Source organism: Diuraphis noxia, unplaced genomic scaffold, assembly GCF_037042655.1.
Source record: "Diuraphis noxia isolate RWA-SAM2 unplaced genomic scaffold, SU_Dnox_SAM2 contig0004, whole genome shotgun sequence".
NCBI classification, from domain to species: Eukaryota; Metazoa; Arthropoda; class Insecta; order Hemiptera; family Aphididae; genus Diuraphis; species Diuraphis noxia.
In genome coordinates this window covers 57749307-57766602 of record NW_028301714.1, presented here as the reverse complement: position 1 = coordinate 57766602, position 17296 = coordinate 57749307, and the positions used below count along the sequence as shown (strand labels likewise).

At 30.2% G+C, this 17296-nt stretch overlaps 1 protein-coding gene across 3 annotated transcripts in view; it reads left to right on the top strand.

Moving 5' to 3' along the window:
- The window catches only part of LOC107173257 (uncharacterized), a 99991-nt gene that overhangs the window by 46834 nt on the left and 35861 nt on the right, over positions 1-17296 (top strand). For all 3 annotated transcript variants that reach the window (XM_015523725.2, XM_015523726.2, XM_015523727.2), the window contains one exon: positions 2731-2784. In XM_015523725.2, the coding sequence (XP_015379211.1) occupies positions 2731-2784 (54 nt within the window). The remainder of the gene's footprint in view (positions 1-2730; positions 2785-17296) is intronic.

Here is a 17296-nt window from a genome sequence, read left to right as displayed (position 1 = left end):
TTATAAAATATATTATAATAATGTACGAAAGAAAAATAAACCACTACGACTGTTTTCTGCCGACGTTCGATGATTATTATTATTATTATTACTATAGGTGTACTATGTCATTGATGCAGAGCGTTTGAACGAACGCCGACGCCACATGTGTTTGTCCGTCCGTCCGTCCTCATGGATAGTGCGAGAAATTAACACCTTATTATTATTATATTGCCGTAATGGCGTGTTTATCTTCGGGGAAGTAAACGGAAAAAAAACATATTCACCGGTAGAAAAAAATAGGTACCGAAAGAAAGCACGTGCAGATTTTGTGAGGTTTATTGTACGTCATAAAAAAAAAAAAAAGGTATAATAATATTATAGGACAGTTGACGAATTTTTTTTGTTTTTCAATTTTTGAAAACCTACCAGCAAAATCATCGCGCGCGTCGCAAAACAATTTATAGGCAGGTAATTGAATGGTTTGCCGCCGGGCGAACGATGAGTCAATTTATTATCGAAAAATATATATTGTTGCCGTATTATTATCGTATGCATAATATAGCTACAGGTTTAATTATACGTTTACTTCGGATTCACGCTTGTTATTAATACGTCACGTTTTATTTTATATTTTAATTCATTTCCTACGATGTGTACCTGAATATAATAAAGCCGCACTGGTTGTAACGTTTTTTTAAGATATTTGAGGAATTTTGTTATTGAGTCAAAAAACTCGAACGGAACATGATATTTTTTCTTATTATTTAGTGTTGGATAACAACTGGTACACCTTTACTATTCCTATTGGCTATTGTAATATATATATATATATATTATATATATACCAACACTCTAAGACTGCTGCTTTGATGATAAATTAATATATTTTTTTTTAAACATACATTTAAAAAAAACATAAATAATTCAAGAAATGACCGAGATGATGTGCACGCGTTTTCTCCAACAAAATACAGTTATGTCGCATGTATATTATTATTTATCACCGCGATTTTATTTCAAATTGATGATATCGATAAATGATGCAATTTTGTTGGTATTTACTTCAATCAAATGGTCGGTGCATTCAAAATATTTCAAAGAATTAATTATAGTCATTATTCGAGTGCCGCAGTTACCACTCGTGCACGCATTGATTATGATTATAGTGACAAACGGTTAAATCAATATATTATGTTTATTCCTCAATTTAATAATAAGTAACGATGATATTACCCTAAGATATAATTTCGGTTCGATAAAACCGGTTGAGAATTGATTGATCCCGATACTGCTATTATAATACATCGTAAACGTATAATAATACTTAAATCTATACATTTGGTTGATGTTTTACAGTTCTTATTTGACTTCTATAATTCGTAATATTATGTATTTTAGTTTTTCATTAAAATCGTGTATTATACAAAATTTCGAATTAAGTACCTCGGGGGTTATGAGATATCTCGTTACATATTATTTTAATCATATTTACCTATATACTCTATATAAGAGACGGCAATGTTATAATTTCAGCGAAAAAGCAACGAATACTTATTATAGGTGAAACTATAGGACCTATCTATTTCTTCTATCATATTATGATGAGTGTCCGAATAGACTTCGTTTAATAACATTGATTATGATTACGATGGCGATGATGATGGTGGGTCATTAAATAAAATAATAGACGATGGAGGAAAATGTGATACAAGTTTTATGGTCGGGACAAAAGAAAAACGGATGATGATTAATGGGACGTCTACCGGCGATTTTCAATCTTAAAAACATTCTCTCTTAAAAATAAATTGTTCTAAAATAGTTTTGGAATAAAAACACCAATTATCTTAATTGATTATTAATGTAAAAATATTAATTGTTGAGACTATAGTCCATTCGTATTGACATTAAAAAAATTACACTCATCTGCAGATGTATATTACCTATTTGACATTATATTCAGGGGTGTGACCCGGGGGGGATGACCCTCCCCTACTTGAGCTGTATAAAATATTTTACTTAAGTATATTTATTTAGTCTAGAATTTACGGATAATATGGATGATTTATTGATTAATGAGTTTAATTAAGACGGTTTAAAGATAGTTTGGATTGAAATAAACAAAAATGATGACACAACTGTTTCATATAATATGGAGAACATTTTCAATGTTTGGTATATTAAACAAAGTATACAGAATTCCCCAATTTTCCTTTAAAAAACTTCTTGTTGCGCTACCGATTTTTTGGCTATACTTTTAGGTTAACGTATGATATTATATCGGATATAATAAAAAAATGCTTACGTTTACATTCCAAGCCATTTTTCAACATTGAACATTTAATAAAAAATATGGCCTCTATTTCTATTTCTGATCACTCTCTAGTCTATTCGCCTGCTAAAACGCAACCGGAATCGTAATTTATCAAACTATAGGTATAAGGTATAATATATAAATAATTAAAGAGGTATTAAACCAATACAAAGGTGACTTCCTCTTCACGCCATTCACACCTCTTACAAGTATTAACTATTCTACATAACAACATATCATTCATCATAAATTAATAATTAATATTATTGTACAGATTGTTTTGTTTTACATCTGTAATAAATAATAATAATAATAATAAAAGTGCTTAATGTCTGATGTTTATGTAGGTAACTAAGTGGCAAATGTTTGAGTACGAATTATTATTAAATTTATACCTACACGAGATTAAAATCGTTCGTATACCTTGTTTGTTACAGATGGGCACCGGCATGGATCATAAATCTACTTGGTACTGCAACGCGCCGAACAAGGTAAAACATTTAATAATAATAATAATAATAATAACAACGATGATGATGTTGATGATGATAATAATAAGATAATAATAAGATAATAATAATATTATATAATGATATAAATCGCGTCGTGGTCAAAGTTTTATTATAATAATATTGTTATATTGTTATTATTTTTGAATGGACGAATCCCGCGGGGAAACCAGTTTGACCGAATGCGGGTAGTTCGATTAATATTTAAATATTCTGTTCGCGCTAGGCGACGGCGGGAATTGATTAAGATCCAGATATCATTAAGCGTTCGGGGGGAAACTGATACTTTATATTATATGTTATTACACGATAATATTATATCTGTATAGGTTTTTTCCCCGCCGTGGTCAAAAAAAAAAAGAGTAAAAAGCTGATATATACCTATTATATATATAATATATATCTTATATTCATTTGCCTATATATATGCATATTACATAGGTAATACACATAATATGTTTGCATGTGTATGTGTGTGTATAAAATATAAATTACATTACATTCGTGATTAAACGTACCGGTTTTCCATTAGAGTATAATATAGTATTTCAAATGAGCAAGTAAAAAAACAATATCCCTCCTCCCCTTCAGTAGGTATATACTACTATATAGGTTGAAGTGACCGGAGTGCGCCATGTCTGCAGCAGCAGCCGAGCCGCTGAGGGTGACAACCGACCGGATTTATGACGACTCTGTTACGTCTAATATATACTTGTATATCAAGTGTTATTATATTATGTATGATATTATATACTACCAGCGGTCGGTAGGCGAAATAATAATATTATACACATTTCGGATGGTAATAATTGAAAACCCGTCGCCTGTAGGTAACCGAAGGGCTTTTTCTCGTTTATAAACGAATTTGTAATTATCGGCAGCAGCTATATAATAATGTGATTCGATTATAAAGTTGTATTTTTATAATTTTTTTATTATTACTATAGCCGTTATAAACGAATACACACACGCACAAACACACACACACACACATTCGGATACAGTATGTACCTACAGGGTGATTCGGTTGACCACATTAATTTCCAAGTAATTTTTAGAATGTTGAAAAATATGAAAAACAACCCTAGTTTAAATGTATAAGTAGATAAATAATTTAATATCGAATTAATTTTTTTCCTATTATAGTGTAGTAGGTAATAAAACTATGTATGCCAGCAGAGTAAAATAGCAAAGAAATTAACGTTGCCAAAAATTGCGGTACTTACATTATACTCAGCTGTTTTAAACTTGCTGCATGGATATTATTTATGATTTGTGTTTACTAATGATTTACTTATTAATATTTATTCAATATTTGATATTGTTTTAATACTTATATTACATCAGCAATTTTAAAGAAATATTTTTTTCCCGATAATAATTGTGAAATAAAGCATAAACGCTATAATTTAGAAATTTCATATAAACTACAAAAGTGTAATAAATAAAATAGTAAAATCAGCATAATAATAAGCAATTACGTGCTATATAATTTATGAAATAGCTAGGAACCTATCTGTTATGATATCGATTTTTTCGAAAATACATAAGTACACAAATTAACTGAAAATCAACATGTGATATATAACCAATTGAATAGATCACTCCGTGTCTCCGTATATATATACTATGTACCTATGTAAATTATATTATGTAGGTATCTATTATATTATGTATAATGTATGGAATATGAATGCATATCTATATATTTTACATAATTCAGGCCAACGATGATAATATCATTAAGATGCTTCCGTTTCGGCGGCGTGGCGGTTCTCTCTCCAGGGGAAACTGGTAGCAGTTTTGCCCGTTTCGCCAAAGTAAATAATAAATATAATAATATAAATAACAAGTAACTCTATTTGTTAATAAAAAAAATCTAAATACCAAAATGCGTATAAATAACAATGACAGCGGTCGTGTATTTAATATTATTATAATACCGCGGTCGTTGTCGTCGTGTAATGTTTAATGCGACGTGATTGGCTGCTGTTTCGATTTTTTTTTGGACGCGCGAGCGCCCGAAGGCGACGAGTGACTGACCCACGCGAATGGGAATCGTATTACAATTATGTACGGACGCAAATCAAAACTTATCGAAGTCAGGATAATATTATAGTGGCAGCCACCTCGGTGACAGGACGCACAAGGAAAACTCGTCCATGCATAATGTATATAATATATATATATACAAATACATTAGATATTATTATTACAGGTATATTATGCTCAAGTCTCGATAGACAAGCGTGTCATTTCCGACTGAAACGTGTTTTCGCGTGTTAGATTTATGATATGATATTAAGTATATATATATATATATATATATATATATTATTACATTATTGTGGCTAGGTAGGTATATAGACTCGATAATTCCCGTCGATTTTATAATCTCTGACCTACGTATAGATCTTCTATCGATATTGATCTAACAATATGTACCTATTGTAGGTACTGTATGTAACATAGTAATATTGTTTTTTCTGTCGTGTCGTGTAAGTTCCAAAGTTCGTGATGTTGATGACAATAATATTATCTTTGATTTTGCTACAGTTTGAATTAAATTTGCGTACATCGTGTGATATCGTATTGTTCCAGTGATAAATACATTATACACGCTATAATTTAAAAATATTGCCTACCTGTATTTTCTACTCATAAACATGCATTCGAGTTCAACCTTCCCTAAAATTGTTTTAACTTTTAAAAATATAATTTTCTATTTATTCGTAGTTATAAGTTTTATTATATTGAAATTTTTTTTTTAATGTATTAAATCAATTTAAATAATATATATATATGGATTATGAAATCATCTATAATTATTTTTTTTCATCAGATCCATCCTTAAATATTAGCATCAATAAATAATTAAATTCCGGCCGCAAAAAATATATTCTGGGTATACAGACACGAGGTATATAATATGCCTATCTATTCGACTTAGATACTATACTGATATTAGTACATATTTTGTTTCATTATAAAACGTAAAAGAGCGTATAAAATATTGTAAATAGTACCTAACCTATGCTAACGTAATATAATGAGTTCTAACATTTTTTTCCTATTTTTATAATCATGTACCTATAACTAATGTCATGTTCCGTTTAAACACTTTAAACCTTCTAAAAAAAGCAATGAACAAAATTGTTTAATACGTCTCGACGAAACAATACCAAATTATAGAATATAGGCTAAAGGTCTCAAGTTTTTTGATTGATTCATATACTTTAATGAAATGCGATTCGTTGTAAATGTATATATTTTATCAAGTACATCTCACTATTAATAATTATCGAAATATTTTACTGTTTTATTTATGCTTGAATTGCTAGATGAATATTTAATTTTAAACTATACTTATTATAGACATCATAGCCTATATTATGTATACAGTTGATATATCTCTAACAATTCAAAATCGCTCGTTTAAAATCCTTGGCCCGTATGCAATCTACGTATATGAGTTTTACGAGTATATTATGTTATATCCGAATTCAAATGAACATCTTTTAACTAAGTCATAATAATTCCGTGTGGCTAGTAACGTTTGGCTCAAGTTTATTTCAATTCTTGTGATTTTACAATGCGAGGGCTATTATTATTACATGTAACACTGTAACAGCTACTTTTACAACGCGCCGAAAGTTTGACTTTTCATCACTATATTCACGAAACGCCCTGTATACAATATTACACTGTACTCAATCGGTTGGGAAACACGTAATAGCACATACGTATTATAATATGTTATATTGCACAGCCATATAGACGCTCACGTGTCCTTGTGTCCGCATCCGTTCGCGGAAAAACGGTAAATACATCAAACCGTTTCGCGTCGCTGATGCAGTGTGTGTATAAGCATATGTTGGCCATGTTCGTATTATGCGTATTATATGCGGTGTGAGCAATTCGCAGGAAACGCTTGTGACATATCATAACACGATCGTTTGTTTTTTTTATATATTTTTACATTTTTTTATTAGGTACTTAAGTACCTACGTTTAATAATAAATACATGTTGCAAATAATTACGCTATGCGTGGTATACCTATAATACCTATAGGTGGCCAGGTGGCCTACCTGTATACCTATAATACGCTTGTCTATTAAAAAAATAGGCAATTTTTTACGACCTCGTGCAGTGACACTTGACGTGTACAGCGCCATATATTTCATACGACTTATATTACAGTGATAATAATATAATTACTATTTGGGTGCGAGATTTTAACGATAAATGACTTATTATATTAGCAATGGTATCAATTTATTATGTACGAACCACCTGTATACGTACACATGACCACCTGTACACTGTTGTAGGTAGGTACACGTATTATATACGCGCGTGCTGAGTATAACGAGTGAATCACGATTATGACGTATCGCTGAAAGCTATAATACTATCATAAGCAGCGTATATTTTATTATTTAGAACGGATTTCGATTCCGATAACGTAAACGTCACAATACTCCAAAAATAACGCATTAAACGAGTAGACGATGATTTAGACGAATTTTAGGTAGGCTTGTTATTTTAATTTAAAAAAAGCTATATTACCATTAAATGTAAAGGGAAAAAACAAACTCACATCATGCCATAATCTATTCATTACATAGTAAATATTTTTGGCCGCTTTATCATAAATCATAAATAATTTACAATGAATTAAAGTCAATATAATATTTCTAAAAAGGTATGTGTAAAAGTAAATGGGTAAATAAAAATACACGTTACTTTTTAAATGTTGTTATTATTGTTGATGACCTTTAATATATAATATAATAATTTGTAAGGAATAAGAATATTTGACAAGCCATTATTTTGCGGTGCTTAAGAAATATTTAGGGTGCTGCAGGCTCATGTGAGCGGGGTAGGGGGGTTGTCCCAATGTTTCTATATGTGTGTTACAAACGATGTTAGGTGCTATACATTATTAATATTCGAATCTAAGTATCCCAAGGACGTCAATCATTATTTATTACCAAAAGTGATACACTTTAATGAACTACCTATATCAATTGAATAATTATACTAATACACTTCTATATATTGTAGGTATAATCATACTGTTGATACACGCATTATACACAGCACTGCTCCTGGAATCCACATTAACCGCATATTATGCACTTGTTTGCATTTCAGATATAATTTAGTTCGAATACATTCGTGATAATAAATATTAAGAAAACAAAAATTAATAATGCAAAATAAGCAATAAATAATGCCACAGTAAGACGATAGCGTAATACGATGGCCTTATTTATCACTCATAATTATAGTTCAATATCTAAGAATATTTGATTACAATTAAAAATTAAAATATTATATGGATATTAGATTTTATTTTATTTATCTCTAATATTATTAACGCAGTTTGATTTCAGATGTTAAAATTTATGTATTAAATGTATTCATAAATAATATACTTTAATAATACTTCGAAGCTCTGCACAAATATGATTATTGCTGCAGGCAGTCAATGAGTTTTAATTATTTATAGCTAATTAACATTTTATTGACTTTTCATAAATGTTTTACCTTCAATCAATAAGCTCAATAATATACGTAACATTGGGAAAACAAAAATGTTATGCTACTGTATGGATTTCACATCTTAAGTTTGATATAGGTACAAAAGACAAAACTATATATAACTAGTTAAATTATATTTTAATCTATCATAAACTATATACTTTCATTATATAGTAAGTATATTATAAATTATAATATGTTTTTGAGGTTGAAATTATAATGTCGGTATTAGCTATAATATTATAATTCATACCTAATTATTATTCGTATAAGGTACCTATATGTATAAAAAAATGGTTTTTATTTATTTAAGTTGTGTTTTCGTGATTTTTAATTAATTTTATTTTACAATGTGATTTCAACATTTTTTTATCCGATCGACGGCTGTTACAGTCGTTAAATATATTTTTTAAATATGCTCATGTATTTCGTACCATAAGTACTTTTAAGAATACTTTTGTACCTATATTGTTTAAATCTCGTTTACTACGAAAAGTGATAATTTACGATAGATAGGTCAATCTATCAATTATAATTATAATGTAAATTCAGCACATCTGCTTAAATGATGTAATTGTTATTTGTTACTATAGGTATGTTGTAGAAGGTACTATTCGAATGTTGAATAAGTGTTCATAATATACAGTAAACTCTGATTATGTTGAAGCTAAATGGGAAAAGAAAAAAAGTTCGAGATACCTAGTTGTATTGTAATGGTAATCATATAATATCCAAGAGTACCTGAGTTGTTGAAGCCTTAATAAACTTATATAAAAAAAAAAAACATCCAGGAGATTTCAGTTGATTTCGAGATTTCAAAAAATTCGATACAACGACTTTCGGCATATATAACAATTTATACGCTGCATAAACAGATTAATTTTACTCAACAAAAATGATTTTCACCTCATCGCCAATAAATTAGGTATACCTACCCATAATATTCCATCTTGTGGCAATTATTAATTGGAACTCTACTACGCGCGTATCATGGACCAATTGGATTATTATCTGTGTTTAAATGGCCACAGGTTAGTGTAGATTTTTCTACAGTCAGCACTTCAGCAGTAAGCACGATTTATCATATCATACATGATTATTTACAAGTAAACATTTATAGAATTAAAAATAATGTAATATATTTTGTGCTCAAATTACGCACGCTTCAACTCGTATAGGTATTTTCACCATGTTTTTACGCTTAAAAACCATTAGAACCTTGACGATGAAAAAAATAAAACTGCCATCCCATCTCTACCACTACCAAATATCGCACACGCAGCACAAATTTTACAAATATATGTATAATACACATAATACATCTAATGGTAATCACATTTATACGTTTGAAATTTTCCTGTTGTACTCGCCGACGACGACGGTGGGCGTCCCACGGCGCACGCGCTTATAGCGAAAACAATACCCCCGGCTTTTCATGCCATGCCGACTATTAATAAACATAACGCGGTGCGGATAGATAATTACTGTGGTAAAAATTTTAACATAACGGCGAGAACCGGTCTTGTAACTGCAGAGAGAAGATATTATATTATTGTACGTGAAAAAAATTGTCGTGGGCGGTCAATGGCATTTCAAAATGAAAATATAACTTTTATATTCTCCCGCCGAAACGAGCATCGACGAAATGTCCATAACAAACGACCGATACGTAGGTATGATAATAATAATTATATAACAGTAGAGAATGAAAAAAAAACAAAATATACCAAAAAATTCCTTATTATATATTTTGTGTTTTATTCGTATAGCGTTTAATATAAAATATCGATGTATACGCGTCGTATACTTTTCGAGCGAAACTTAGTAAGTTTGACACTATTTGTTTAGTCTTACAAAATGCATTTATTGTAATAATTATTACGAACCTACATAATATACGTAATATATATTATATTATAATAATTTTACGTTATGCTGATGTTGATGATGGTAATAAACCAGTTTTCCTGTAGAAAAGCATTATTGTTATTAATATTATAAGTATAACTACAGCGGAGGAGTATACAACAGAAAGCGTGTGGTCAAGGTGCAACGTGGCTTGCGTATCGTGGTACGAGCGGGTAAAAAAACAAATAAATTCGTTTTTTCTTAGTGTTTCGTATATATTATTACTATTCTTATGTTTTCCGAGGTCTAAATTATCGTCGCCCCACGCCACTTAAACCGATTGTTTACACCTATAAAATATAATATTTTTGGGGAAAAAAATGAGTAAAGAAATTATTATGATAATGGCCGAGTTCCACTGCAGGAAATCACCTCGACTTACAACGTATTTACATTATTATTTTCATTTTATTACTAGTCGGTTACTATATTACTTAAGTGTAGACCGTTTTTCTATTGCCTCGACGTGACATTTTTTCGGTTTCATAATTCGCCCTCTGGTCATAAATTATGTCAGTAAACCAATAATAAACGTCGTTTTAATTTTGGCTACCTAAAAATTATAATAATAATATATTATATTTTATACACAAACGCGTATTTTCTGGTAAACGATATACTGCCGCTATTATCGTGGTCTAAAAGTCCAAACGTCTCGTAAAATGTGATATCTACTCCTTCTCTATCGATACCACGGTATATGTGGTGGGTAAAACTACTGCTGTGACACGTGTCACCACCCGTGGTATATACTATAATGCTGCTGCAGGATGAGCTGCAAACGAGCGACTGTGACTTGACTATTATCACTATTATTGTAATTATTTTACACGATTGTTATTATCATAATATACAGATGTAAGTATAATAGCTATTGGCTATGCAGTTATAATAAATTAACGCACGCGCATATCCGGCGCTCATTACAGTAAGGTCGAAAACCAAAATTGTTTGTCCAGAAGATTATTTAAATGAGAATAAGAAACACAATAATTATAGGGGCCTCGGGTGACTAGTTACGTTATTATCATTTTTGTTATTTCTCTCTTTTTTTATTATTATTATTTCTTTTTGTTATTCTTCGCTGCAGCTATTCAGTGTTTTATCGTTTAGAGGGCACATAACTCGTTTGTGCGTTTATATTCAAATTATACTACCGGAGAAGAAAAAACTATAAATATACGTGAACCTGCAGCATTGCTATGCGTACAATTTTTGTTCTTTCGAAATTGACAATTATTTAAATATAATAATATAATATGGCTGCGTATACCTATTCCAATAATGTCTCCTGAATCGGTTGTGTACTCATACAGTTTACTGTAGACATACGATATTCCGTTCAAAAACATATATTATTATTAGATCTGAAACGGAATTGGCTTGGAAACAACGTGCGCGCGCTATAAAGTCGTAAATGCAAATCCGTGCAGAAAAAAAACAGAAATAATAATAATAATGAAAACTTAATGGACAAATGCATATCGGACACATTTTAATACGCAATTTGAGATATACCGCACGGCGAGATTTGAGTGCCTCCGATGTTTCATGGAGACGTTTACGATTGGAAATTATTCCGTATTAGCATATTATCGCCCGCATCTATTTGATATTTTTTTTTTTACTTTTTCAAAAATAAAACATATATTATCCAACGTCAGGCTCGTTTAGACTGCAATTTATTATGTGCTGGAGATTAATTTTAGAGCTTTATAAGAGTTTGCCGTTAAAATCAGACATTTGACGTTTTACAGACATCGCACACACACACACACACACACACTGCACATTTACAATACGTATGCGTATAAATAATAATAATAAAAGATATATGCTCATTCATATATATATATATATATATATATATATATGTATACTATTTACCCATAACACACACACACATTTATATATATATGCAGCTATATAGTTGGTATACGTCGTGGTATTGTAATATTGTTCCCGCGCGCGATCGTCTCGCATAATATGTGAAATCGCAATATCACGAGTCAATCACTTGGAATGCGATAAGTCACGATTACTTGCTGTTCCGATTATCTACGGTTAGATTCGAACATACTCCTCGCACGTGTGTCGCGTGTGTATGTACCGTATGCGCATAGGTAAAAGACTGCAGCAATCATTTGGGATATATACATTGTCGAAAATGGGTGGGCGGGCTTAGTTGGTATAAGCACCCTCAATTTTAAAAATAAGCACCTTCAAATAATGTTTGTGCTTATGTATCAAAAACTTTTTCTCACAAAAAAAAAACTTAAGTTACAAAATGCATGGTTTATTATGCATCCTTAGTTTTTTTTTTCATTGAAATTGTGCCTTTAGATAATATACACTGTAACACAACGCAGTGACAACAACAAAAACAATAATAATCATAACATTATGTTATATAATGTTTATATCAAAAGCCTCCACAACACCTTCGCGAACGGTTTGTCTTTGAACTTAGGTTGACCGCGCGTTATATTATTATAACCTTGTGTTGTGCTGCAGTCGTTTGACAAATTACATGATTATTATAGGTATTACGTATAACTATATTATAAACATATTATTACTGTATTTTGTTTTTATTTTTGTTTATCTTGTCGAAATGCAATAATGATGTTTCACCACAAAGTTGGTTTTTATTTTATAATTGAGGTCGTAAGTGGGTTTCGCGCGTGCATGCGAATTGTAGGCGTGTAAGAATTTTATTTACGGACAAAACGTCCAATTTAAACAGTTGTTTTGAAACGCGCCCACCATATATAAACGCACAGCGTTACGTGTTAACAAAAATAACAAATAAATAATAATAATAATAATAATAAAATAAAGAAAATACAGTAGCCAATATAGCCAACAGGTATATAGTTTTGTTTCAAGTCGACATACATAATTTAATTTTTCGGATTGCCCACGTACCTATATAATTCTCAACCAATAACGACTACCATAATACACTGTCGCCCAGGACCTTTACGCCATAATAGTAGTTCACTACAATATAATATGTAAATAGTAAATATCGGTTAAAACGCGCTGTCACAGCAATCGTGTTCGAATTAAATTGGCAAACAATCGGATTTAAAACAATGTGGCACACAATAATGGGTTTATAATGTTTATATATATTGTATTTTATAGCAACATATTATCATTACAATATATGTACACGGAACACCTATGTAAGATATTGTACGCAACACTTGGCGCATTTTCAAATTTGACATGTAGTTATTTTACATTATAATCTACTTGGAAAAAAACCACCAGTACGCGTATTGTAGGTTATTTTTATTATTCGACCATATGATATTATATTATAATCCTTCAGATATTAAATTGAATAGTAGTGCGACCAAAAATGTCCTGATGCGGAGAGATCCATATTATTATCTATAATAAAATGTATTTATATTCTGAAATTATATAATAATATGACGTATGAACCAAATATGAAATATGTTAAACATTTTTATTATAATTTACATTAATAACATACGCTTATGTCTTAAAATATATTTTTTTTTTCAATAATCAAGGTATAAGTATATAGTGTGATACAGCTGCACGATATTAAAAGTATTATATATTATTAATTTGATAATTATCATCGTACATTATATACACAAAACACACACATACACATACACATAACGATTAGTGGTTTAAAAAATTGCCAGAGTCGCTTGTAACAGCATTTAAAATGGATTATAATCAAACGTGCGTGCGTTGGGCCAATTGCGAGCTCACATACTCGACTACGACGTATGTATATATACAGTATACACACATACATATATTTAATATACACTTTGGCTTGGCCACAATAATATCGTTATAATATATTATTATACGCGCGAGCATATTTTAATATAGGTACACACATCGGTCGCGTGATGCCATTTCGCCCGGTACCAATTTGGTCTGAATCATATAAAATATTCTTCAGACCATTGCACGCTGCAGTGGTTTTCGCCATTAAAATATATATATATTATATAGTTGTTCTTCTATACATGTACCTATATAATATAATACGGCTGTATACGTACCTACTACCTGTTGCGTTTACGCGCTTTTCGAGATCATCGCCGCACTCGCGTAGATCGAGCTCGGTGATAATTATATCAACAACCTAATTTTAATGGTCCACGGCGATAATAATCGTATACCTAGGTACCTGTATCACATGACGTGTGGTTGTTCGCCCCTGGTACCCACATCATATATATATATATATATACGTGTAATATATATATATATGTGTACAGGTTATACCTATACATAATGTTTTATATGCCTCATACAATGCCGGTGGACTGCTATATGTGCTCTGCAGTTTACGTGTACCCGACATAAAATAGATACGTTATTATTATTATTATTATACGTACGGTTATGCCGTGTACGGTGTATACCTATAATGGACAGACACACACACGACACATATAGGTGTATGTAGAGGTACATCTGACGAATATTTATATCTATCGTGTTATGTGCAGTGTATATTATAATATACGCGCGTCCGGGGAACAATGAACTCGCGAGCGAAGAGCGTACACACACACACACACGAGCGTGGGCTAGCTCGCTAGGATGAGGAATAAAAATAAAAAATGAAATAAAATTGTTTTCGTTCGTGGGTTAGCGCGAGCGCGAGTAGATATATAGGTACAATAATAATAATAATAATAATAACGAAAACAAAATCCGAAGACACGACAACAATAAGAACACACACAAGAAAAAAAATGGTGCAATAATCGTGTAATTATGTGTTTTATTGTGCGCCGGGCGGACACACACAATGGATGACGCCCCGAATGTCAAAACGTCCGATTGTCTCAAAGTTCCGATCTTCGGATGAATTACGACATTTCCTCTGCGAGTCTCATATTATATGTTATATTATACCTATAGGTAGGTACTATAATATTATAATATTATTATTATTATTATGCTCTTATTATTCGGCGAAAATATTATTATTATCATTCTTTTTGCTGTGCTGTTTTCGTACCTACCCATATATACGTACCAACGATTAGACTAAAATAATATATAGGTAGGTACTTCGTGTTTATTTTGAAATATATGAACGACAACGCATGGAGACCGATCGAAAACCGCATTTAAAACGCACACTGTATAATACGTATTTTTTAAACATTATCATTCTGCAGATTGGACGTTTTACACATTTTTAAATACGCGATGGATTTATAATAATATATTACCACCTATCTAATATCTATATTTATGTATAAACAGGAACACAACTTATGGAATACGTTAACACGCTCGTGTACAACAGTAGTCAAATTTGGATGCATCGATATAAAATATTATATAATAGTACATTAGTAGGTACAACTGTATAAATTATTAACTTGAAATTATTTTTCTATTTTGTCCACTTTTTAGCATAACCTACTCATTTACGAGTATATTGTATTCATTATAAATTATGATTTACGTTGGTATTTTCAAATACTCGTGGCAAACGATTTTAAATGACAGTGGTGGGATGTTTCAACAATCGATTAATAGATTTTAATTTTAAAACAAGTTTGAACACTCGTAGTTTCTGAAATTTTTACAAGAAGTTTTTAAAAAATTTTTTTTTTGGCAAGTGGTTTGATGTTTTCGACAAATATGGTTTTCTCAATCAACTGACAATAACTGTATATATGTATTTAAAAACTGGTTCCACATGACCACATACGTTATAATTGATTAATAAACTCATCAATTCGTTAAATCGAATTCTAAAAGATAAAATTTACGAATGCCACGACAAAAAACATAGTTAAAAAAAAAACAGAATAATTTAAATCTGATGTTATTTTATAATTAATTGACATCTTAAATTACTGATGATTATACTACTATGTCTTGAACTCTTCTTGAATATTAAAATATAATCAGGAAAATGGTTTCTATTGATTCAAAGTAAAATCAAACAATGAATATTTTACAGTTGAATTATATAATATAATATTTTATTATTATAGATGAATAACACATAATTAATATGAGTCTATGATTAATCCGGTTGATTATATGGATAATTGTACCATTTCAAGCACAGTTCTGTATCGATCAAAATATATATAGTAAATATATGTGAAATTTGTAAAATCAAAATATTGTGACGCATTTGAAAGTTTAAATATTTTGTTGCCTGTAGATATAAATATTTAATTTTAGTTGTAAAGAATCGAGTGTGTTATAGGTTTGAAATTTATGAAAAATTATTGAATATGGTTAAAAACGATATCCAATGGAAACGGTCATATATAATCATTTGATATAATGCCTTTAAAATAATTCGTTATTTTTAGGAATTTTGTCGTATATGCGAAAAACATTTTGTCTATTATAAAAATACTTGTCTTAGTTAAACGGACACATGGGATATATTAATATACATTTAATCATTTTCAATAAAATAAAATAATAAAGGAATGTATGAAAGAAATCATTTTTACTCCGATCTCAGCTATACAATGTGTAGTGTATACCTATAGGTACTTAAGTTAATGTAACAATAAAATCTAGCATTTTCATTACCATTAAATCATTATTAATTATTATTGTAAGCGTGTTTATTGTTATCCCACACGAACATGTCTGCTCAGCGTAGGTATATACATTAGATACGATTTTATTTTTATACTTTCCTAATAATCAGTTTTTTTTTAATCACACGCTTTTTTTGAACAACATTTTTACTGATTTTATTTTAGATTCTATAGAGGGAAGATAATACTTATTTGTTTACATGCCATTTTATTAAGTTTCATCCTGTTCAATACATATTTTGTATAATAATAAGAACTTTGCAACCTTTTAATTTTGGGACAATTCCGCCGTATCTTTTTTATTATTACTTAAATTGAACAAAAATATAAAACTGAAATTCTTAATTTTTTTATTTTCCAAATAGATTTAACGAAATTCGGGGGAAAATATTAAGTTAGAAAATTAGAAAATATAAGTTTTCAACGTTAAAAGCATTAATAA